This window comes from Sinocyclocheilus rhinocerous, unplaced genomic scaffold (genome assembly GCF_001515625.1).
Source record: "Sinocyclocheilus rhinocerous isolate Xijiao unplaced genomic scaffold, SAMN03320098_v1.1 scaffold946, whole genome shotgun sequence".
Classification (NCBI taxonomy): domain Eukaryota; kingdom Metazoa; phylum Chordata; class Actinopteri; order Cypriniformes; family Cyprinidae; genus Sinocyclocheilus; species Sinocyclocheilus rhinocerous.
In genome coordinates, this window is record NW_015633151.1 from 1,533,565 (window position 1) to 1,558,662 (window position 25,098).

The following is a 25,098-nucleotide window of genomic DNA, read 5'->3' on the forward strand; positions in this document are numbered from 1 at the left end:
AAAAAAAAAAAAAAAAAAAAGGTTGATTATCCTAACTGTTACCTATTTACATTTGATTTGTACAAACACATTAATATATATTAATTGGCACATTAATATATATTTCTGATGTGTGGTTACAGATATTGGCTGCTTTACAGTAACTTCAAACATGTCTCATTCAATCAAATATTATTGCAAGAAATACCTATTTAAAAAAATAAAAATAAAAATAAAAAGTTTTTCATAATTTATGTCTGTAGGTGGAGCCCACAATGCAGCAGTATGAGCTAGACACTTTTGGGAAGAGTCATGACCTGATGTCCAATTTTTGGAATTCCTGCTTTGATGCCCTCATGAGCACTGCACAGAGGAGAGACAAGGACCGCTCCGACTGCAAAGCCAAGTTTCAGGTGTCTGTTAACACCATTTATTCAAACACCGAGGGAATATGTTGGGCTAGTAAACAAAAATTGGTGTTCAATCCCCACACAGAGCAGACCATGAGTTTCTACTGCTTGGGGATACTGGGATTATTCATTGCACATCTCAAACCCCAACCAAACCATACATGTTTTTATGACAGATGAGTTAATAACATGGACTGTTTGTGTTCCTCTCTTTACAGGAGCTCATCATTGACACGTACCTGAAACGAATGCGCACAGAGAACAGCCGCTACCACAGTGTGCAGAAGATGATTAACAGCCAGCAGGGGGTGGTGTGGAGGCACTGGAAATCACTGCGCAGGTTACTGAGCTGTGAGAGAAGAGCCTGGGCACTCAGGTCTGCATACATTCAAATGTTTTGATTCTTAGTGAATATTAGGCATTGATGTATTTTTTGTCGTTTATCTCCCATTTACTTTGCACCATTATCACTATCAGAATAAAAAAATAAATAAGTAATATATAGAGAGAGAGAGATTTAAAGGGATAGTTGACCCAAAAATAAAAATTTGCTGTTAATTTACTCACCCTCAGGCCATCCAAGATGTAGGTGACTTTTTTTTTTCTTCAGTACAGTAAAGAAGAATTTTAGTTGAAACCGTTGTCCTTGGTGATTCATAAAATGCAAGTCAATGGCTACCAGCATTTTGAGAGTTAAAAAAGCAACATAAAATTAATTCTGTGGCTCCTGAATATATATTTAGGTCTTATGAAAAGAAATGCTTGGTCTGTGCAAGACAGTGAACATTATGTACATTATATCATCAGGAGCTACGGGTATTAATTTTGTGTTGCTTGTGTTGCTTTTTCGACTCTCAAAGTGAGTCGCCAAAGACCATGGTTTAAGCTAAAAATCTTCTTTACTGTTCTGCTGAGGAAAAGTCACCTACAACTTGGATGGCCTGAGGGTGAGCAAATTAAGAGCACATTTTCATTTTTGGGGTGAACTATCCCTTTGAGATAAATACGATTTAAGTGATGTCCAAAAACCTGAGACTACATTGGAAATCTGGGATTTCAAATTTCATTTAAACCTGGAAATATAGACATGGGGATTTTGGGGGATTTAAAAAAATATATAAAACTTGACTTAATGTTTATGTAGGATTTTTCACTCATTTTGGGTCACTAAAATCTATTAAATTAAATATATAAAATCCCAAATAGAAGCAGTCAGACTGTTTTGTCTGACTGTTGTAGCTCACTGTGTGAGGGTTGGGTTGTATACACTGATGCTGTATATGAAGGTATTATATTGTGGTGTGTGTGATGATGGACTGAGTGGAAGTGTTTGTGTTTCAGGGTTCAGCCAGAGGTGAACTGGAAACTGTCGAGCGCAGAGACGTACTCTAAGATGCGTCTGAAGCTGGTGCCAAATTACAGCTTTGACTCCCACAGTGATGCCAGCGCACTGAGAGATAACATGGGTCAGTATCACTCTGGAAAATGTCTGTGTAATCTGTTAAATGAATATTAATGAATTAACGATATTTAAGAATATCAATAGTGAGTAAAAGTTGGTACTGTTTACTGTTGGTAAAATCATTTTGCTAATAATCTTTGTCCGCTTGAACTCCCTGTTATTTCACTGTTAATATTTATATATTGGAGTGTTTTGGTGTGTTTTTTTCTGCAGGAGCCGACAGCCCTCGCAGCTCAACCGAGCCCATCCCTCTTGCTGTTGCAAAGGAAGCCAAAGTTAGTGACATGGAGGATGACAAACTAGAGGATTTTGAAGATTTTGTCTTCATTGATGAGTAAGTGTTTTCATGTAACTCTGAGACACATTTGCTTTGTAAAGTAAGTTATCTAAACCAGTTGATATAATATATAAGTTGATATAATAATAATAATAATAAGACGAACATATCACATTCATATTTACATTTAGTCATTTAGCAGACGCTTTTATCCAAAGCGACTTACAAATGAGGACAATAGAAGCAATCAAAATCAACAAAAGAGCAATGATATGCAAGTGCTATAACAAGTCTCAGTTAGCCTAACGCAGTACACGTAGCAAGGGTTTTTTCTTATTATATAATAAATAAAAAGAAAACAGACAGAATACAAAAAGAATAGAGAAGCTAGTGTTAGTTTTTTTTTTAAAGGAAAAAAAGCAGTTAGTAAATAAATAGAGGGCAAGTCTAAAAAGGGCAAGTTTTTTTTTTTTTTTTTCAATTATGGTGTCTTCAAATGTAGCTTCAAATGTCTTTTTTTCAAAATCTGAACTAGGTTGTTCTAAATATCAGCACGGCCCAATAAGTTTAATAAACAAGAAGTTAATATTGATTAACTTACCAGTGTTATTTTAGATTTATTGATATAAAGTTACAGTATTTATTATTATATTGAATTGATTTATTTTTATATGTTCAGTTTTAATTTTAATTATACTTAAAGTTTTAGTAATTTTGTTACATTTGTTACATTTTTTTAATTAATTTTAATTTCAGTTTTAGTCATTTTTGTACAGCAGCTTATTTCAGTTAGTTGCCAAAACAACATTTCTCATTTTTGTTTGTACGTTTTTCTTGTGATATTTATAGTTTATTTAATTTGAGCTTTATTTCAGTTACCAAACACATTGTTTTAATAGTTTTGGTTTTAGTTAACAAAAGTCTGTTTAGTCTATTTATACTGCAAATAATTCCTCACTGAAGTCAAAGCAGAATTAACTGTTACACGTTCCAGTAGACGCACAGTAGTGGTGTTTCGTTCCTGAATGAATCAGTGTTTTTGAATGAATTGTTTGAGTAATGATTCAGCCTTTTGATGCCTGCAAAGGCTTTGTGTGTACAGTTTTTGAGATGTGTTTAGTGTGATCGAGTGTATGTTCAGCAGGGTGTGGTTGTGTGTGTCATTCCTCAGGGCGGAGGAGGGCGAGGAGGAGAGCCAGAAGGAAAAGCTGGTGCTCTCAGAGGAGTGTGAGCTCATCACTATTGTTGCCGTGGTACCAGGTCGTCTGGAGGTCACAACGCACCACCTGTACTTCTACGATGGCAGCAGTGAGAAAGAGGAGACAGAGGAAGGTGAGTAACAGCTTGTATTGCGTAGTACATCCATCATACCGCCCAGCTCGTTTTGTTTGTCTCTCTGATAAGCCTCCATTCATTGTTCACATTATGAATGTCTGTACACTACCAGTCAAAAGTTTAAAATAATGATTTTTTTTTAATGTTTCATTAAATAAGTCTCTTATGCTCGCCAAATCTTCATTTATTCAATCACAAATACATTAAAAACAGTAATATTGTAAAATATAATTATTATTATATTTTTTTATGCATTTTTTTTTTTTTTTTAGATTTATTTTTGGCGTTTTATGCCTTTTTTATTTAGATAGGACAGTAGGTCGACAGGAAGCGAAGTGGGTGAGAGAGAGAGGGGGGTGGGATCGGGAAAGGTCCACGAGCCGGGACTCGAACTCGGGACGCCCGAAGCGCAAAGGCGCTACATGTTACTATTTAATGCATTTTAAACTATAATTTATTACTGTGATTTTTTTGCAGCCATCTTCGGTCACATGATCCTTCAGAAATCATTCTAATATGCTGATTTGATGATTATTAACAATTATTATTGATGATCAATTATTGGTAATTTTTATTATTATCAGTGTTGAAAACCGTTTTTGCTGATTCATATTTTTGATGATTAGAGAGCTCAAAAGAACAGCATTTATTTGAAATAGCAAAAACTGTTTTCAGTATAATAATAAGAAATGTTTGAGTGGCAAATCAGCATATTAGAGTGATTTCTGAGGGATCATGTGACACTGAAGACTGGAGTAATCGCTGCTAAAAATTCAGTTTTGCCATAAAAAGAATAAATTGAATTTTAAAGTATAAATTTGTAATAATATTTCACAACATTACAATTTTTCATTAAATAAATGCAGCCTTGGTGAGCATAAGAAACTTCTTTCCAAAACATTCCAAAAATCTTAATTATTCCAGACTTTTGACTGGTAGTGTATGGGATAAGATATGATTAATGATTCTAATGTGAATGCTCTGGACTGCCCATCTTTGCAGGCATTGGGTTTGATTTCAAGAGGCCGTTGTCACAGCTAAGGGAAGTCCACCTGAGGCGCTACAACCTGCGGAGATCGGCATTAGAGCTGTTCTTCATCGACCAGGCACACTACTTCATCAACTTCAGGAAAGGGGTGAGCTAGACACATACTAACTGCTATACTGCAAGAGAAACTACAGTGGAACAGGATGCTGCATAGTAGATGGCCAGAAGCATTGTTGGGATTTTGTGTTTTTATATTTGTTTTGGTTCTCCAACAGGTCCGGAACAAAGTCTACTCCAGGATCCTAGGTCTCAGACCACCCAATCTCTTCTACTTTGGTTCTCGCTCTCCTCAGGAGCTCCTGAAAGCCTCCAACCTGACTCACGTACGTCTGATGTGATGCCAGTATTTTCCATTTTTGCTGGTTGGACTCATTCCTGCTCTCTCCCAATCCAATTCCTCCCTTTTTTCCCATAGTTTCCTATGCCCTCTGTGCTGTATCTGCCAACAAAAGCTGTCAAAAAGCCTCACCCCCCAAAACGTCCAGATCTAACTATTGTTTATTTTCATTTTTGTTTCTATTGCAGAGATGGATTTGCAGAGAGATCTCCAATTTTGAATATCTGATGCAGCTCAACACCATTGCTGGTCGCACATACAATGATTTATCCCAGTATCCAGTGGTGAGTTGTCACACAGCTAGCATTGATTTGGTTTTGTTTTGTAATTTTTGTTTGCCATTTTTTTTTGTTCTGTTCTGTTCTTTGTTTTTTGTTTTGTTTTCTTTTGATTGTTTTTTTTTTTCTTCTTTTGTTTTGCTCTGTTCTGTTTGTCTTGTTTTGTTTTGTTTTGTTTTGTTTTGTTTTGTTCTGTTTGTTTTTTGTTTTGTTGTGTTGTGTTTTGGTTTGGTTTTTTGCTTTTGTTTTCCACACTGCTTGTCCTATGCAGTATCACAGGGATGCTATAGCCTAACCAGCATCTCAGGCTGAATTTATGTATTTTATTTCACTTAGTTTTTCAGTCTTTAAATTTCATTTAAAAAAGTAATTTATTGTTTATTTTAGTAAACCAAGATTTCACAGAATTTATTTAAACTGGGTGATTAATATGCATTTAATATCCAAAAAAAAAATGTGCGTGACTGACACTTCTGGTGTTGGTGGATATTATATGGGTCACATGTCTTCTTTTTTCTTCATGTGCATGTCCGTATTCTCAGTTCCCCTGGGTGCTGTGTGACTACACATCTGCTGAATTGGATCTGGAGGACCCAGCTGTTTTCAGAGATTTGTCCAAACCCATTGGTGTCGTCAACCCTCGACATGCACAGAACGTCAGGGAAAAGTGAGACAGTGTTTCAGTCCTTTTTGCAGAATTCTCAGTATCAAAGAATGTTGTTAAAAGATGCATCACAAAACTAGAAAATACCACAAGCTGATATCTACATGATTTATAAATATATTTAAATTTGTAAATAATAACAGTATGTTCTATAATAAGATAAAGCAGTGTAATGTAGCATCTTTTGAGTATTTAATCTGATTTTCTAAATGTGTTTTTGTTGTTGTTGTTGTTGTTTGATTAGGTATGAGAGTTTTGAGGATTCAACAGGCACTATCGATAAGTTCCACTATGGCACACACTACTCTAATGCTGCCGGCGTCATGCACTACATGATCCGCACAGAGCCCTTCACCTCATTACATATACAGCTCCAGAGCGGCAAGTAAGACACACACTCACACACCACTGCGCTCATACTGCAAGCTAAAGCCAGGGGTGTCCAATCTTGCTCCTGGAGGGCCACCTCTAGTTCAAACACACCTGAACCAGCTATTCAAGGTCTTCAGGATTACTAGAAACGTACAGGAAGGTGTGTTGGGGCAGGTCAGAACTAAACTCTGCAGGATGTTAACCCTTCAGGAGCAGGATTGGACACCCCTGCTCAAGGTTTTGTTTTTTGTTTTTTTTTGTCCTACTGGAGACATTTGAACACACATGTTGTATGTGTTTATTCATTCCAACGGTGCCTGAAGTACAAATGGAAATTTGACTCTAAGTTTAATGGTTTTAATTCTCCAAAAAAACATGAAGTGTCCATACAGGAATGTAGATCACCAACATCAAATTGTGAATATTCTGAATATTAATAACATTTTAAATATTGTAAATAAAATGTTATGCTTGTTGGCTCTCCATAGTATTGACCACTAGGTTGCAGTGTTGTTTACTTGATGGTTTTCAAGTAATCATGTATATTGTCCTATGTTTGGGCTGCACTTACAAGAGTGATTGTGTGTGTGCTTAGGTTTGATTGTGCCGATAGGCAGTTTCATTCAGTAGCAGCAGCATGGCAGGCACGAATGGAGAGTCCAGTTGATGTGAAGGAGCTCATCCCAGAGTTCTTCTACTTCCCAGATTTCCTGCAGAACATGAACAGTCAGTGTGCCTCTCTGAAGCTTCTCAGTGATGAAAACTACACTGGCACTGAATTATGTTGGATTGATGGATTTTGAATTGTAATATGTCATGTGTGCAGGTTTTGATCTGGGCTGCTTGCAAATCAGTCAGGAGAAGGTCAATGATGTGTTGATTCCCCCCTGGGCGTCTTCGCCTGAAGACTTCATCAGGAAACACCGCAAAGCTTTGGTGGGGAAACAGACACAATGCACAATGCACTGATTTCAAAACATACATACTAAACAAAACAATCAATTATTTTTGTAACCTTTATTTTGTAAATATGTTTTGTGAAATACAAAATACTATTAAAATACCACAGTCTTACAAGTCCAGTGAGTGAGTCGGATGTTTCCGTTAACTGCTCTAACAAATTCAAGTAATTTGTTAGACTGATTCAAACTTTTAGAATGAGTTGTGGAAGGAATAATTCACCTAAAAATTTTAATTTGCTGAAAATGTACTCATCCTCAGGCCATACAAGATATAGATGAGTTTGTTTCTGCATCTGAAAAGATTTTTGAGAAAACTTGCATTACATCACTTGCTCACCAGTAAATCTTCTGCAAGTGAATGGGTGCCGTCAGAATGAGAGTCCAAACATCTGATAAAAACATCACAATAATTCACAAGTAATCGTCATGACTCCAGTCCATTAATTAACTTAACTTAATCTTGTAAAGTGAAAAGCTGCAGTAAACTAATCCATCATTAAGCTGTTTTAACTTTAAATCTGGCCAAAATACCAGTCTATAATCCATAATAACGCTTCCTGTTTTGGACTGTTTATGTTTGTAAACAGTGCTTGATCTGTGCATATTTCTCGCCTGATTCAGAAGAGATGACTTTTTCACTGGAGAAAGCAATACTATGGATAGAGGACTAGTATTTTAGCCAAAAGCAACGGTTTAAAGTTAAAAACATCTTATTGATTAATTTATTTATTACAAACATGCAGCTTTTCACAAGATGTTAATTGAGGGACTGGAGTTGTGTGGATTACTTGTGGACTGTTGATGTTTTTATCAGCTATTTGGAGATCATATTTGGGTAAACTACTCCTTTAAAAAGAATCAGCTCAAAAAGTCATTTGTTTGTGAATCGGCCAACATTTGTGCAATGATTTTCGGATGCGTCCAGCAAAGAAAACTGACACAATCTCTTTGTGCATCTGTGTGTTTAAAGGAGAGTGAGCATGTGTCTGCTCACCTACACGAGTGGATCGATCTCATATTCGGGTATAAGCAACGAGGACCTGAAGCGGTGGAAGCTCTCAATGTCTTCTACTACTGCACTTATGAGGGTAAGAGAGCTCTTATGAGTTTGTATTAGTTTAAACATGTTCCTGCATGGAAAATATGACTGATCGCTGTGTGTTTTGGCTGTCAGGTGCAGTGGATCTGGACGCCATAGCTAATGAGACCGAGCGCAAGGCCCTTGAAGGCATCATCAGCAACTTTGGCCAGACGCCCTGTCAGCTTCTCAAGGTGGGACATCAGACAGATGTTTCCATCTCTAGTCAGCATAAACTTCATTTTATATGAGCTTCCAGGTCTGAAGAGTGTTATTTATATAGTACGATAGTAATTAGTAATATTTTGAATTTGCTTTTATTTTTGTTTTCAGTTTTCATTTGAGTAATCTTATGTGCTTTTGTAATTTATATTAGTTTTTTTTATATTACTGTTTATTTTTATTTCAGTTTTAGTTTTAATTTATGTCAAGTTAGTCATTTTAGTGCTTCAACTTCAGCTTATTTCAGTTTGTTGCCAAGGCAAGTTTTTCATTTCAGCTTTATTTCAGTTAACAAAAATGCATTTAATATTTTCAGTTTTAGTTAACGCTAAAAACCTTGGTTCTGAAAGCATTTGTGTAATGTATTGTGGGTAGTATGTCACAAGTGAAACCTCTCTGTGTAATTCAGGAGCCCCATCCTCCCCGTATGTCAGCAGAGAACGCATTCAGGCGGCAGGCCCGTCTGGACATTCTGCCTCCCAACCTTTTTGATCAGCTCACTAAACTCCGATCTTTTAAAGAGGTGAGCCCCAATTTATCAGTATTTCATTTGAGCTGAATAATATGCTGAAATGCAACTTTTTGAGCACCATGTGCTAATGGTTTGATTTAAGGAGTTGTTGTGTGAAACTGTGATTTGAGTTGTTTTTGATGTTGGTTCACATAGGTGGTGAGTGATGGTCTGCCTTTAGTCCAAGCCGTGGTGCCCAGAAATCAAACCCGCTCCTTTATCATCCCTGGTTCTGATGTACTGGTGAGATTATTTCACGATTATGTTCACTTGTCACGTACTAATATTTGAATAAGATCAGAACCAGTCTTGAGGATCAAGAGAGTCTGTGGAAAAGGGGGTTAGTACAGTGGTTCTCAACCATGGGGCCAGGGGCCACTAGGGGGCCTCAGCAAACTTTCAAGAGAGCCTTAAGATGACTTAAAATGATGTAAAATAAGGCTATGTTTACACGACAACGATGTAGTCAAAAACGGAAAAGTTTTTCCCTTGCGTTTTTAAAAGTTTTACATATACATGGCAACGTTTTCAAAAACGGCCAAAAACGCTGTATTATGTATGCCAGGCCAGTAGTTGGCGCTGTCACCTTGTTAGTAAACCGTACCTGTAGGGATATGACGATTATGTGATGTATATGATGCGTCTCTGCTGTTGGTTGTAATATTGGTGAAGTAAATCCACACTTTGCTGAAGAAGCGTTAGCAAACTCTTGAGCAGCAACAACAGTACCATGTACTCCGCCATTGTTGTGTATGTTTGTTCGCGCTTGCCTTTAAAATCTACTCGTACTGCGCATGTCTACATACCAACTACGCACGCGCATGACATCACCGTTTTCAAAGATTCTCGTTTTGGGTGTTTACACGGAAACGATAACGGTGACGTTTTCAAAAATAAACTTTGAAACCCGTTTTCAAAAATATGCGTTTTCAGTCCCCAAACCGCCGTTGTCGTGTAAACGAACAGGCAAAACGTATAAAAAGTTTACTGTTTTTGGCTGAAAAAAACTTAACCTAACTCAAAAAAATAATGCAACCTATCACACTCAACTTAAGTTTCCTCAACTAGCAACCGACAACTTAAAGGGATAGTTCACCCAAAAATGAAAATTCTGTCATTAATTACTCACCCTCATGTTGTTCCAAACCCGTAAGACCTTCGTTCATCTTCGGAACACAAATTAAGATATTTTTGATGAATTCCGAGAGCTCTCTGACCCTGCATAGACAGCAAGGATCCTAACATGATCAAGGCTCAGAATCATAGCAATGACATAGTTAAAATAATCCATGTGACATCAGTGGTTCAAAAGTATTTTTACGAAGCTACAAGAATACTTTTTGTGCGCAAATAAAACAAAAATAACAACTTTATTCAACAATTTGTCTCCTCCACGTCACCCTATAGCGGCATTTTGGTGAGTATCACATATGTAAACAACGTCTGTATGCGGATACATTGTTTACATTCAGATCAAAGCGTAAACAACGTATCCGCGTACGGTGCTGCTGACACAGAACAGCATACATTGTTTACGTTGTTTTCTTCAGTGAAACATTGAAGAATATATTTTGAAGAATGTGGGGGGGGAAACAGTTAATGGTACCCACTGACCTTAATATCTTAAAAATATCATCTTTTGTGTTCAACAGAAGAAAAAATATCATACAGGTCATATTTAAATTTTTTTGGATGAACTATCCCTTAACACGCACACAAAAAAACTGATAATATTATAATAATTTTCTTTGTTTTAGTATAGCGACAGTATAAAAACTAATTAAATTTAATTGAATTCTTTTTTGGAAACAACATTTTGTCTATCACGCTCTTAATAATGCTTTCTCTCAGCATATATTTTAGGAAGTGGGTCCTTCACAGATCATATTTAAGGGTTCCTGATCAATACATTTGTTGATGTATTTGTTGAATGGCATCTGTGCTGTTTCAGGTGACAGTGAGTGTTAATGGAATGATAGGCACTCATAGCTGGCTGCCCTACGACAAGAACATAGCTAATTATTTCACCTTCACCAGAGACCCCACTGTGAGCAACCCAAAGTAAGTTTGAACATGTACATATGTCTAAACACATTATATAATCATGTTCAGAGACTTGGTGACTTTCATATAGTTTTAAAGACAAGAGGTTTTGATTAGGCACAAAGTTATTTTTATAGTGACAACATTGGGCTTTGGACAAATAACCAAAAGCTTTATAGCAGCTTATAAATAGCAGCTCTTTGACATTAAACTCTGGTGGTTTGGCTGCTTTGGTCTCTATGAATGTTCTTCAGTTAAATTGGGTCCTTTGTAGTAAAAGCTAATTTGTTTTCCCGAGCCTTTCTTGTTGTTTTTGAGTGGTCTGCTAACATGTGTCGAATCCGATGCTTAAACGTAACATTGATCTATTTCGAATGTTCTCCCGCTGACAAGTTTAGTCCCATTTGTTGGTACTAACCTTTTGTTGGATCTGTTTTTAGGACCCAGCGGTTCCTCAGCGGGCCGTTCTCCCCAGGGGTGGAAATCGGGTCCCAGGTGCTGGTGGTGTCCACTGACGGGCGTCTGCTGTTCAGTGGGGGGCACTGGGACTGCCGCATTAGGGTCACTATGTTAGGCAAGGCCAAGCTGGTGGGCAGGATCTGCCGTCACATAGGTGAGAGCCGTCTGTCCGACACAGACGTACCCAAATAGTACAAAGCCAAGGCTCAGCTGTAGGCATTGGAATGAGCTTGATGGAGCTGTTGAGCTGAATCCTACATAAGATTAGCTGCCGTCAGATTTGGCAGAGATTTTTGATGAATCATTTGTTGCTGAAACAGAACCATTAACCCTGTAAAGCCTGAAATATGATAAAAATGTAAAAAAAAAAAAGTTTGCATGTGTGTTTTTAATGAGTATCATAATTGATACATGAGGTGTTTATGACTCATGTCGTATGAGGCCCAAGCTGAGCAAAATTATGCAATTTGGTTCAGTTGCTGGTATTTATATTTATATATTACTTACATAAGTGCATGTCTCCCAGTAATGTCATAGTAAGATGATATTTAAATGCTTATGATCAAAACTTAATGCATTTCAATACAATGATGATTCAGAGATTCAAATAAACATTCCTCAAAGGCCTGATGTATCATATTTGATATTCACATTTTATCAAGGTTTTTCTAAAAAAAAAAAAAAACCTGTATAGAAAATCAAGTAAACCAAAGTTCCTTCAGTCCAGTAAGTGTTCATCTTGAAATATTGCTAACAGTGTAAAGTTTACTTTAGTTATAAATATCTGTAAATATTAGACAAATTTTGAGTTATACTAAAAGGTATTTTACTTTCTTAAAAGTATAAAGGGCAGAAAGCATGTAGTAGATTGTGTGCAACAAGTTTTCAGCAGTTTTGACCATGTTGATAATTTAGAGGCCTTAGAAATTTGACAGCTCTCTCTTGATTTCAACTTCTCAGAAGATGTGTGGTGCAAATTGCTAATTATATAATGCATTTGATTATGAACAAATGTCCTGATGGCTAAATAATGTGCTTTTTTGTGGGATATAGATGTGGTCACATGCCTGGCTTTGGATCTCTGTGGTATCTACCTCATCTCTGGCTCACGAGACACCACCTGCATGGTGTGGCAGGTCCTACAGCAGGTTTGCTCACACAAAATACTTGTGCTTAGATAACAAGTTAATACAAAAATAAAAGGGTGTGAAGGGTACATCTGCACCCATGAGCAGTCATTTAAATTTGAACAGAATGTACACTGTCGTACAATTTTTTTTTTTTTTTTTTTTTTTTTTACAATGTTAATACTTTTATTATGCAAGGGCACAAAAACATTGATCAAAAGTAGCAGTAAAGCAGCGAATCAGCATATTGGAATCGTTTCTGAAGGATCATGTGACACTGAAGACTGGAGTAATGATGCTGAAAATTCAGCTTTGCCAGCACAGGAATAAATGACATTCAAAAATAATCGTTTTTAAAATAGAAAGTTATAGAAATAGAAAAGTAATTTTAAATTGTACTAATATTTCACAATACTGCTGTTTTTCAAAAACATTAAAAAAATTGTACAGACCCCAACATTTTTGAATGGTAGTGTAAATAGCCAGGAATAGAAATCAAATGCGTCAAAATATCAAATTTATGCTTTAATATCTGGGTGTTTTCTCACATTATGTGTTAAGTGTTATTAACTTAAATCAGTATTTATTTAACTGATAATTACTTGAAGCCCTTATTGTAATGTTGTTATTAATTTGTTAATATTTATTTTTATATTTAAGTTTTGAAATAAAAGTGTGCTCAGGTACTTTTTGGCTGTTATCAAGATTGGTGTTATTTTACTGATCTACAGTCATTTAGCTATTGCGACAACTATTGCTATTGTGATTGGTCTATATGTTGCTATTATAAGTTATATAATACTACGTTGAATTAAAGAAAAATAGTTAGCATGGTTATGTATTATAACTAGTGAGTGTATTTTTTACATGTAGGGTGGTTTCTCTAGCGGTCTGTCTCCACGGCCCGTGCAGGTGCTCTGTGGACATGATCAAGAGGTCGCATGTGTCGCCATCAGCACTGAGTTGGATATGGCGATCTCAGGGTCAAAGGTCAGTTTAGATCAGACCACTTCAGGAGTTACTGCATTGCCGTTAGGAATCATGAGTTGATGACTTTTCTCTCTGTTGCTCTTTTTCTCTCGTTCAGGATGGCACAGTAATCATGCACAGTGTGCGTCGTGGACAGTACCTGCGGACCCTGAGACCGCCGTGTGAGAGCTGCCTTGCTGCCCCTGTGGCACACCTGGAGGTCGGCATGGAAGGGCACATAGTGGCACAGACTGTTATGGAGGGCCGCACTGCTGGAAAGGTGCTGATTGACAATATTTGTCAGAAGAGACTAGTGTTTTTGAGTTATTGTGAGAATGGAAATTAACAAAAACCAATTGTAAACCAAAAAATGCTTTATGTAAGACCAATGCTTCTCAAATCTGGCCTGCACACCTGTTTTTTTAAGAAGAGTTTTTGGGGGGTATTTGATTTTTTATATATATATGTTTTTTTGTGCCTGTAGGAGAAGTATGCACTGCATGTGTACTCTGTGAATGGCACTCTCTTAGCATCTGAGACCTTGGACGAGAAGATTTCAGCTTTGCATCTGGTGCCTGACTACCTCATCGTAGGCACACAACAGGGGAACCTTCACATTCGAGACTTGTACAGGTAAACACACCTCTAATGGTCATTTTAAATGTACACCTTGTTTAAAGGTTTGTAGACAGTATTTTTTATTTTTTTTATTTTTATGTACAGTGGGTACGGAAAGTATTCAGACCCCCTTAAATTTTTCACTCTGAAAGAAGTAAATATTTTATTATAATTTTATTTAGTGTGGACATTTTGATTTGTATGAAAGCCCATTTCTTCCACTGAATAAAAAATAAAAAGGTAATTGTGACTTTTTATTTCACAATTCTGACTTTTTTTTTCTCGCAATTGCGAGTTTACATCTAGCAATTCCGATTTTTTTTTTCTTTCAGAATTGCATGATACAAACTCACAATTCTGACTTTTTTCTCAGAATTGTGAGATATAAACTCACAACTGCGAGAAATAAAGTCAGAATTGCGACATAAAAACCTGCAATTCTGACTTTTTTCTTGCAGTTGTGAGTTTATATCCCGCAATTCTGACTTTATAACTTGCAATTGTGTGACTTTTTTTTTCTCACAATTCCGAGTTTATATCTCGCAATTCTGACTTTTTTTCTCCGAATTGTGAGATATAAACTCGCAACTCGAAAGTCAATTGTTTCTCGCAATTGCGATTTTATATCACGCAATACTGACTTCATAACAAGCCATTGCGAATTTAGATCTCTTAAAGTTCTGAGAAAAAAAGTCAGAATTGCTAGTTTGTATCTCGCAATTCTGCGGGGGAAAAAAAGGTCAGAATTGCGAGATGTAAACTTGCAATTGCCAGAAGCCAGAAATGGGCTTCCATAGATTTGACTAAAATTTCAGTAAAGCCTTTTTAAAAAAAAAATGCTGTTGTTTTGAATTTTATATTTCTCAAAAAAAAATCTACCGTTTTGAACATTCATAATAATAACAAAATGTTTCTTTAGCAGCATATTAGAATGATTTCTGAAGGATCATGTGACACTGAAGACTGAAGTAATTGCTGCTGAAAATTCAGTTTTTTGTCATTAACTCTTTCCCCGCCATTGACGAGTTATCTCGTCTTTTAGAAGACAACGCTTCCCCGCCAAAAGACAATAAATTACACTTGAATAGAAAATAGAAAACAGTTTTAAATTGCAATAATTTTTTTAAATATTACAATTTTTACTATACTTTTGATCAGACAGATGCAGCCTTGGTGAACATAAGAGACTTCAGTAGTGTAGGCGAACTGTACAGCTGCTCAGCTTAGCACGAGCTGTTTGATCATATTCTTTGATATTTTTTCCCATTGTAGTAGATGCATTCTTAATAAATCCTTTGTGTCATCACAGTAAATCTTCAGCAGCTGGGTCCATATTTGCTTCTCATTCCCAAGTCTCTTTTTCTCTGTCTTTGCGTGTGTTTAGTTTGAATCTGGCTGTTGCGCCCTTGGCCCTGAAGGTCCCTGTGCGCTGTGTGTCTGTCACGAAAGAGAGCAGTCATATCCTGGTGGGCCTGGAGGATGGCAAACTCATTGTGGTGGGAGCAGGAAAACCGGAAGAGGTGAGGTGGAGGGGTTGCCAGTAGGTTTTTACTGCCTGAAATAAATTCCATGCTGCTAAACTGTTATTAGTACATCATAATGCTGACAAGGCACAATTTACACCTTTAAAAAGGTTTGATTTTTAAAACAGTTTACTTTTACATTATAAGTGTATGAATTGAAAAAATAACGGCATATGTACTAAATATTGAGGAAACTGTAAAAATGAACTTTAAAAGAAATTACTTTTTAATTTCTATATATATATTTAAAAAAATGAATCCATGCAATCAACAACTGATGAATAGAACCAAGTTCCCTTCCTACGTTTTTTATTTTTTTATAATTCGTTACTCAGAAGTACATAGCAGTGCAGAAGAAAAGACATGTTGCTACTTCTGTGAGGTTATAGTGTTATTAGTTCATCATTATGTTGATAGGCACATTTATATGCTATTATGTGTTATAAAGTCAGAATTGTAAGTTTAATATCTCGCAATTCTGACTTTGTCTGATAATTGTGAGCTTATATCTCACCGTTCTGACTTTGTAACACACAATTGTGAGTTTCTATCACGCAATTCTGAGAAAAAAAGTCTGAATCGTGAGATAAAATGTTGCAATTACTTTTTTAGTTTTTATTCAGTGGTGGAAAGAAGCTTCCATAGTGAATATTAATAGAAACAGTGGGAAAAAAATGTAAATAAAAAAACTATGATTATTCAAAATATACAATTATTTCTAAAATATACTATTATTTATTGTTAGTTCTTAATTAATGTATTGTTAAAATGTGTTTTTAAAATGTGCATGAGGAAATTAATATTAACCAAGATTAATAAATGCTAAAAAAAAAATAATAATTGTCTGTTTTAACTATTGGGTAAACTACAATGGAAGCCCATTTCCGCCACTTAATAAAAAATAAAAAAGGTAATTGCGACATTTTATCTCGTATGTGATACAAACTCGCAATTCTGACTTTTTTTCTCAGAACTGTGAGATGTAAACTCACAGTTGCGAGTTAGAAAGTCAGAATTGTGAGATATAAACTCGCAATTCTGACTTTTTTTCTCAGAATTGTGTGATATAAACTCGCAATTGTGAGTTATTAAGAGTTATAAACTTGCAATTCTAATTTTTTTCTCAGAATTGATAGTTATTATGTCAGAATTGTGAGATATAAACTGGACTTTATACCTTGTAATTGCGAGTTTATACTCACGGTTTTGAGAAAGAATATCAGAATTGTGAGATGTAAACTCGCTATTGCGAGAATTGCAGAATTGTGAGATAGAAAGTCGCAATGACCTTTTTAAAAAAAAAAAAATGTATTCAGTGGCGGAAACGGGCTTCCATAAACTACTGTATCATGTTACCAAAAAAAAAAAAAAAGAGATCGCCTTCCCTTTGTTACAGATGTTAATTTATGTGTAACTTATGTGTTTAATTTTTACTTGAGTCAGCAATTTCTTTTCTCAAGGACTAAAAAATTCAATATTTAAACCTTTCTCCTAATTCAGGTGCGGTCTGGGCAGTTTTCCCGCCGACTGTGGGGCTCCACACGCAGAATCTCCCAGGTGTCCGCAGGAGAGACCGAATACAACCCTGTCGAGCCTCCTGCTAAATGAGCCCCTGCACATGCCTTCAGCAAACACTGTGCATCCACAAGAGATGAGAGCGTCGGCGCTCCTGCACCACTCGTCCGCTTTCCTGCCCTTCTAAAACAGAGAGCTTGGGAACAAGAGTTAAGGGAACACAAGTGGTGAACATCCAAACATGCACTTTTATACAAAAAGGGAAAAGAACATTCTTCTCGAAAATGCAATGGTTTGTACTGCTTTTAACAGACAAACATTCCAAAGATTTTTGATCAGGCGAATCAGGCAGTCGCCTGCAAACTTTTTAAGCGTTGACGGCTAAGACTGAACTTTTTAAAAGCAGTATGTTCTGTCCTGTGAATCACAGACTGTCTTCTCACTGGCTGGAGCTCAGTGTGATGGACTTAGTCTCTTGTCACTGAGTGACAAACCGTCATCACCTGAGCCGTTTTATAGTATAGTAGATCTTATGCTGATTTTTGCTTTTGTACACTGGTACTCCGTCTGACACTTGAAAACCTTCTTATATTAAACAATATGACGCCAGATTTTTCCATGGGACGGGCACCAATAGAGACATTTTAGCTCTGTGCATGTACAATATGTGGGTGTGTGTGTTTGTATTGCTTTGCACGGTTACTTGCAGACGCTTTGTATAACGCAATAATTAATGTGACGCCTAAATTAGAACAAGATCCTTTCACTCTTGTTTAATGGTGTGAAGCGCTTTGAGCCCTACTAAGTCTTGTGACTTGATTCAGTACCTCTGGTGCCTTAAAACAGGTAAACAATAGAAATGATTATGACATGAAATGTATTAAAGGGGTAGTTCACCTGAAAATGAAAGTTTTGTCATCATTGACTCACCCTTATGGTTCCAACCCTGTATGACTGACCTTCTCCTGAAAAAAGAAAATTATAATGTATATATTACATTTTATATTTGAGTTTTATATATGCATGCGTGTATATGTATATATATATATATTTTTTTTTTTTTTTTTTTCAATTCAATATGGTCCATAATTACGTTTTTAAAAGATATTTTTAAAAATGTTGTCTTTTGTGATTGAAAAAAAATATACAAATTTCGGAACAACATGACATGAGTAAACGATCACAATCTTAATTTTGGGGTGAACTATCTATTTACTTAATTAGGTTCTGCTCATAAAAACAGCTTTTTTCAATATTGGCACACATTTATCTCTTTCACACTGTGTAAATCTTTCATATCCTGTTATATATTATAAAAGGAAGTGCCTATCCTGTTATGGATTTGCACAGCCATCACAAAAATCGTGAGTACGAGTGCACTTACGTGTTTGTTTTTTCCACTGTAGGGCAGTGCGCTTTCTAAAATGGGCATAAATTGTACTTGATATAAAAGCGCTTTTGGCTTCTTTTCATATAATAGCTGGGAAACGGTTTCAGCACATCCTCACATGACGCTTAACGTGCTGTGCTTATAAACTCATTTACAGAAAATCTAAATCTTAACAGGAATTTTATCCGTTTTTAACTCCGCATAGTGCCTCAACTGTGTTCTTCACTGTAATTATGAAACTATTTGTAATATGTGAACCATACACCAGCTAGTCTTAATTGTTCTGTGAATGTGTTCGTTGGCTGGGGCCACAATTCTGTCTATGTTACCATTGGAATTTGGTGGGGGGTTTTTTTCTTCTCTTGACGCACTGAATGCTTTGAAGGCTGTGCTGTGTGAGGGGTGTCTGTGTGACACATGGGTATAGGGGGGAGAGAGCAGAGGACACATCTTGCTGGCTTCTCTGGGATAGTTGCGTTAATTCTGCTGCTCTGCGCTGGATAGCAAAGCCAGCAGAGAAACTGAAGCACCGAGCACAATGGCCAGCAGTTATACACTGTTTAAAGGGATAGTTCACCTGGAAATTATATATTTTTTAGTGCTGGGCAACGATTAATCGTGATTAATCGCATTTCAAATAAAAGTTTTTGTTTATTAATTGTATATGTGTGTGTAGGCTACTGTGTATATTTATTATGTATATATAAAGACACACATACAGTATATATTTTACAACTATTTACATGTATATATAATTTATATTATATAGAAATATATTTCATATATAAACAACATATTTTTCTTAAATGTATACATGCATGTGTGTGTATTTATAAATAAACAATAATAAATATAATATATATACACATAATAAATATACACAGTACACACACATATATGTACACAAAAACGTTTATTTTGGATGCGATTAATCGTTGCCCAGCACTAATGTTTTTCCCAGTATTTACTCACCTTTGTGTTGTTTTAAACTCATGACTTTCTTTCTTCTGTTGAACACAAGTAATTGTTACAATGCATGAACACTGGGTCTTTTAGACAGAAAAGCAGCATAAAAGTTATCCATAAAACTTGCATGTTACGTTTTCTGAAGTTGTTCGTGTGAGTAATAAACGGTGTTATTTGCTAAAAATCTTCCCCTCAGGTGAGCTGTTATAACTGCTGTGACCGGAACACTGAGTCAGTTTGATTCATGAACGAATCATTCAGGCTTTGTGAACTCGGTCGTTCACTGAAACGCTCCAACTAAAAAGAACGGTTTGTTCATGAATAATGACTTAAAGTTCCGCACACAAAGTTACTGTATGAGTTCAGAAGTGAAATATAGTGTCGTATGGATCACTTTTTATATGGTTCTTTTGAAGCTTTAGTCAACATTCAGTTTAATTACATGAATGAGAGCAACCAGAACAAATCTTCTAAATCCTCTTTTTGTGTTCCATGAAAGAAAAAAAAGTCATACCGGTTTGGACCGACATGACGGGGAGTAAATGATGACAGTTTTAATTTTCTTCAGTGAGTTATTCCTTAAATACAACATTGTCCTCTGTATCACGTTCACTCGTAGTTCAAACACTGCCACTGAAATTATTAGCTTAAGGGATTTTTAAAAAATGTGCGTTACTTTTTACTGCGTTTCATCGCTACACACGCACAAACCCTTGCACACACACTCTCTTGTTTGAGTTTTGTCTTGAAGTTCCAACAATAGAATTTCATTTGTGTTGGGAAACTGAAGCCAGAAGAGATTAAGTCCTGTTTTTATGAAATGCTTACGACTAAACCACTCCACAATTCTTATGCAGTTACTATGATGTTGTCGAACGGGATGAATTATGTTAAACCTCGTATCTGTTCGAACAAATAAAGGCTTCAGAAGAGATGTAAACAGCCATTCTCTGTTTCACAGCCTTCCTGTCTGAGTGAGTGATGTGATTGTGTAAATGTATATGGTTTCTTTGAATTAAAAATATTAGTCTGTATCAGTTGACTTGAGTTGTGACTTTTCATCAGTGTTATTTTAGGTTCATTGAGATACTGTTATAGATTTTATTGTAGTCATTTTTATATATATATATATATATATGTCTATTTTTAAAATGTGTGGGTCTTAAAGTCTTAATTCACCCTTCCACACATTAAGGCCTAAATAGGTCCTAAATTGAAGCAGAACTTCATGGCCTTAAATATTGGCATTATATGTACTGAAAAAAATATCTTCCTCTCAGTATTTTTGTTTTCCAATACAAAAATCTAAACATCCTTAAATCAAGGTATTAAATGTAACGAGTTTTAAATGTAATGAAGCTTCGATTTCTGAGATATTGAGCAAAATGAAGTTAGTTTATGCTTAACACAAGAACAAACATACAGTATGTCCTTAGGGAATGAAAACTTGTTTTCCCTTTGAATTAATTTTCTGAGAAGTTGTATTTTCAAACTTTGAAGACATTTATGTTTAGAGGCCATACTGACATATTGTGTTCCATGTCAATTTATTTTTTAAATATTCTTTACTGGGTCCTAAGTCTTAAATGTATCTTCATAAAACCTGCAGAAACCCTGTATATAGTTTTTATTCATTTTAATCTCAGTCATTTTAGCACATCAAGTTAAACTAAATGAAAATGAAAACTGTTGTCTTGGCAGCTAGCTGAAATGAAATTTTTCATGTTTTATTTGATTGATTTATTTTACTTCTAGTAACAAACATATTTTTATGGTTTTAGTTAACCCTGCTTTTCATCCAATAATCTAAATATTGTAATGCATTTTTTATTTTCAGTTGCACTTTTTCATAAAAAAGTAAACCTAAGCATTTGTCATAATTAATCTTACATTGTATTATTCCCTCTTCGATTTGACTCCAAGATGCTTAAATGCAGGTTGTATATGTCCTTTCTCAAATCAAGTCTGTGTTTCTCTCTGACGTCTCAGCCTTTTCTTCCCTCCTCCTGTCCTGACGTGTTAAACCCTATTAGAGTTGAAGAGGTCACAGTTACACCACATTTATCTGAGCCGGGAATCCTTTGATCTCCCGATGGGCTGAACATCCTGTTGGCTGACCCATAAACACCCCAAGGGGTACGTTTGAGTGGATGACCGTGGAAGGGGGCTCGGCTCTGGCATGGAGGGATGGAATGCGCCTCGTCCAGTCACTACATGCAGCAGAGCAGAGAGGAGATGGGACGAGCTGGTTATGGTGGCAATTCGGCTCTGATCTGTTTGGCTAACAATGGGAGGAGGGCTTGACACCTTGCTCTTAGTAGAACCAGGCATCCCCCCACCCCCAAAAAGAAGAGACCGGGGTTAAAACCAGGGTCCTGACAATCACTTGCTGTCTGGGTAGTTCCTGAACCACAACAACCTGCAAACAACCACAAAGCCTCCGTCTCCCCCAACCCCCTTATCCCATCCCTGCGTTGTAAGGCCGTGGAATCATCTTCCATCAAAGTTTTATTATTTCTTTGCTGTGATCTTCAAATTCACACTTTGGTAACAGCTTGCCAAAAACTTTGCATCTGGGTTTATAGTTTTGTCCCTGCAGTTTTCTGTCGACTATGAACCAGAGATTGCAAACTGTAAAAACTTGTTAATGACATTGTTAATGACACAAGACATGGGTGTTGGCATGTGTTTAATTCATAAAAAAAAAACAGTTCACACTAAGAGCGATAACTGTAGCGATAACTATACAATATCTATATTAGACATTACTATAGTGCCCACACCAATGAACAGTAACGTTCTGTTTATTATAATTAAGCACATTAAAAGGTCGTCTGGCATTTTAAGTGCTCAGACTCTTCTGGATTCTAATTGGCTGCCAATGTTTTTATAGTTCATTAGCTGGAAAAAAAATCGATTCCGTTTAAATTGTTTGTCTGTAGCTGAGGGGCGGACTTCACTATTCTCATAAAATTCAAACGATAGTTAAAACTTTATAGTTATCAGCCTCAATGTGAATCGGCGTTAAGTGTGCCCCTATTTTTGGTGTTTAGGCCCATTCACATCACAAACGATAACTAAGAAGGTAACTGTAATGATAACAGCATCCACTTAATAATAATTCATTCCTTACATTTATATACCGCTTTTCTGGGTACTCAAAGCGCTTTACAGGGTGGGGGTGGGGGGGGATCTCTTCATCCACCACCAATGTGCAGCATCCACCTGGATGATGCGACGGCAGCCATATTGCGCCAGAACGCCCACCACACACCAGGTAATTGGTGGAGAGGAGACAGAGTGATGAAGAATATGAATATGGGGATGATTAAGAAGCCATGATGGTCAGAGGGCAATGGGCAAATTTGGCCAGGATGCCGGGTTACACCCCTACCCTTGTCTTCATTTTACAATAACGTTCCATCGCTTTATTATGTGTGTCTGTCACTTTAATTGCTTGAGCTGGAGAGATTCTGATGGGCTGTCTATGTTTCTATCATTCATCAGCTGGAAAAATTGTTCTGAATGTATTCCAACAACATCGCTCCTCTGTATCGTTACCATTGTAGTTGTGGTGAAGACTAGTCTCATAGAATTCAAACCGTTATTTAAACAGTTTATTTTATTTTATTTTTTTGCATGGCCTCACGGGATAGTAGGCTTAAATGTCCACCAGATTCCCACTGTGAAATCTCCGAGGCATAATAGGTCCTCTCGTACGGTTTTATGAATAAATTCATACTACTTATTTTGCTTACTATTTTCTATAGACCTTATAGTCAATTTAGATGCCATATTAAGTAAAACGAGGCTGTGGGGGATAGACTTCGTTTTTACAATGGCACACACTGTATAAAGGTCGTAGATCACATAATTTTTACAACTCACAACTTTCAATATTGTTTTATGACTGCTCTGGTCTACCAAAATTTGTATTTATTTTTATTTTCCCCAGAAAGACGTTTTGTCACCTGAACAATCTGTTAAACAATGTACAATCCATTGAACACACAATGCACTTCTATCCCCGCAGCCTCATTTTCATCGGTGTTAAACTTAATATGGCATCTAAATTGACTAAGGTCTATAGAAAATAGTAAGCAAAATAAGTACACTCTTAAAAATAAAGGTGCTTCACGATGCCATAGAAGAACCTTTTTGGTCTAAATGGTTCCATAAAGAACCTTTAACATCTGAAGAACCTTTCGGCTTCACAAAAGGTTCTTTGTGGCGAAAGAAGGTTCTTCAGATTATAAAAAGGTAAGAAAGAGATGGTTCTTTAAAGAACCTTTGACTGAATGGTTCTTTGTGGAACCAAAAATGGTTCTTCTATGGCATCGCTTGAAGAACCTTTTGAAGCACCTTTATCTTTAAGAGTGTAGTATGAATTTAAAATAAGTAGTATGAATTAATTACAAAACATTTACGTTACAAGTGAAACACACGTGTGTAAAAAAAACACACCCTTTTATGTGTAGGCCTACATCTTTAATTTTATGTTAGATAATTTTATCATGTTTATTAAACATATCAAATAGCCTAGATCAAACAAAAACAAAATTGGATTTGAGCCAATAACATTAAAAGTCATAGCTTTATTCATTCCAGTTATTCCTGCAAAAATTGCGCTATTTTAGGGGACACTGGTTGCCATGTTAATCTGTCAAAAGTTCTATCTGAGGTTTAGCTAATATAGGCCTGTATAATGTATAAAGTCCACATTCGCAAATTTTAACAAACTGTCAGCAAAGATAGAAAGAATAAGAATAAGTAATAACTCTGTAAACTGACAGGGCATCTTCAATAAAGAAGCGCCCTTTAGGCCCGTTATTTACTCTAGCAGCTCTCTACTCACAGTTTCAGTCATTAAGGGCTATTGACACCATGAACGAAAGGAAAAGCGAAACGAATCGGCGACGAATTAATAGAACATCATCTCTTCTTTACTTTATCCCGTTTCTTCGCGGTCATTCTTTGAAGCGATATGATCATTGTATGCGAGGGAAGTCTCCATTTGTTTCTTTCTGAAGTCTGGAGACCCCATGCGGAGTTTTACGACGTTACTCAAAAACCCCTCAGATCTGAAAACTTACTGTTGTGTCTCGTTTTTTATCTCAAGTCCCCAACTGAAGTCTCGGCCGGGCAAAATGGGCTTTTAATCTGCTCTATTAGCTGTTTTCAGTCCAGAAATAAAACCACAGTAGGCCTATTCGTACAAAATGTCAGTGTTTTGGATAAACTGCAGTTATTGTAATAGCCTACATATTTTAGCAGAAAATAACAAAAAGAAAACAAGAGAGATATATCTTTTTTTAAATGCCAATAACATTTAAAAAAATATTTGTGTGACACTGGTCTGTTGTATTGCTGATATGGCCATGTAATAAATGAGCACTAGAATTATTTTCCCAGAAGAATGGAAGATCTATCAACTTTTCTCCATCGCGCTCCAGTCTGTCCAATCACAGAGCTCCTGTGAGGCGCTGCGTGTATCTGGAGGTTTATGTCCATCCCCTTCAGCAAAAGCTATTTAGTCAACAGCTGAGCGTGACC

General features: G+C 36.3%; 1 protein-coding gene across 1 annotated transcript in view; it reads left to right on the plus strand.

Moving 5' to 3' along the window:
* Positions 1-18,126, plus strand: part of nbeal2 (neurobeachin-like 2) — a 69,898-nt gene extending 51,772 nt beyond the window's left edge. The window contains exons 31-54 of the mRNA XM_016556355.1: positions 243-392; positions 608-765; positions 1,731-1,855; positions 2,065-2,185; positions 3,300-3,460; positions 4,466-4,599; positions 4,727-4,834; positions 5,037-5,132; positions 5,669-5,793; positions 6,035-6,175; positions 6,758-6,888; positions 6,989-7,098; positions 8,095-8,212; positions 8,299-8,396; positions 8,834-8,947; positions 9,092-9,178; positions 10,887-10,996; positions 11,419-11,591; positions 12,491-12,585; positions 13,438-13,554; positions 13,652-13,813; positions 14,018-14,166; positions 15,536-15,671; positions 17,175-18,126. Coding sequence (XP_016411841.1) covers positions 243-392; positions 608-765; positions 1,731-1,855; positions 2,065-2,185; positions 3,300-3,460; positions 4,466-4,599; positions 4,727-4,834; positions 5,037-5,132; positions 5,669-5,793; positions 6,035-6,175; positions 6,758-6,888; positions 6,989-7,098; positions 8,095-8,212; positions 8,299-8,396; positions 8,834-8,947; positions 9,092-9,178; positions 10,887-10,996; positions 11,419-11,591; positions 12,491-12,585; positions 13,438-13,554; positions 13,652-13,813; positions 14,018-14,166; positions 15,536-15,671; positions 17,175-17,282 — 3,027 coding nt within the window. The 3' untranslated portion in view covers positions 17,283-18,126. The remainder of the gene's footprint in view (positions 1-242; positions 393-607; positions 766-1,730; positions 1,856-2,064; positions 2,186-3,299; positions 3,461-4,465; positions 4,600-4,726; positions 4,835-5,036; positions 5,133-5,668; positions 5,794-6,034; positions 6,176-6,757; positions 6,889-6,988; positions 7,099-8,094; positions 8,213-8,298; positions 8,397-8,833; positions 8,948-9,091; positions 9,179-10,886; positions 10,997-11,418; positions 11,592-12,490; positions 12,586-13,437; positions 13,555-13,651; positions 13,814-14,017; positions 14,167-15,535; positions 15,672-17,174) is intronic.
* Positions 18,127-25,098: the final 6,972 nt, after the last annotated feature.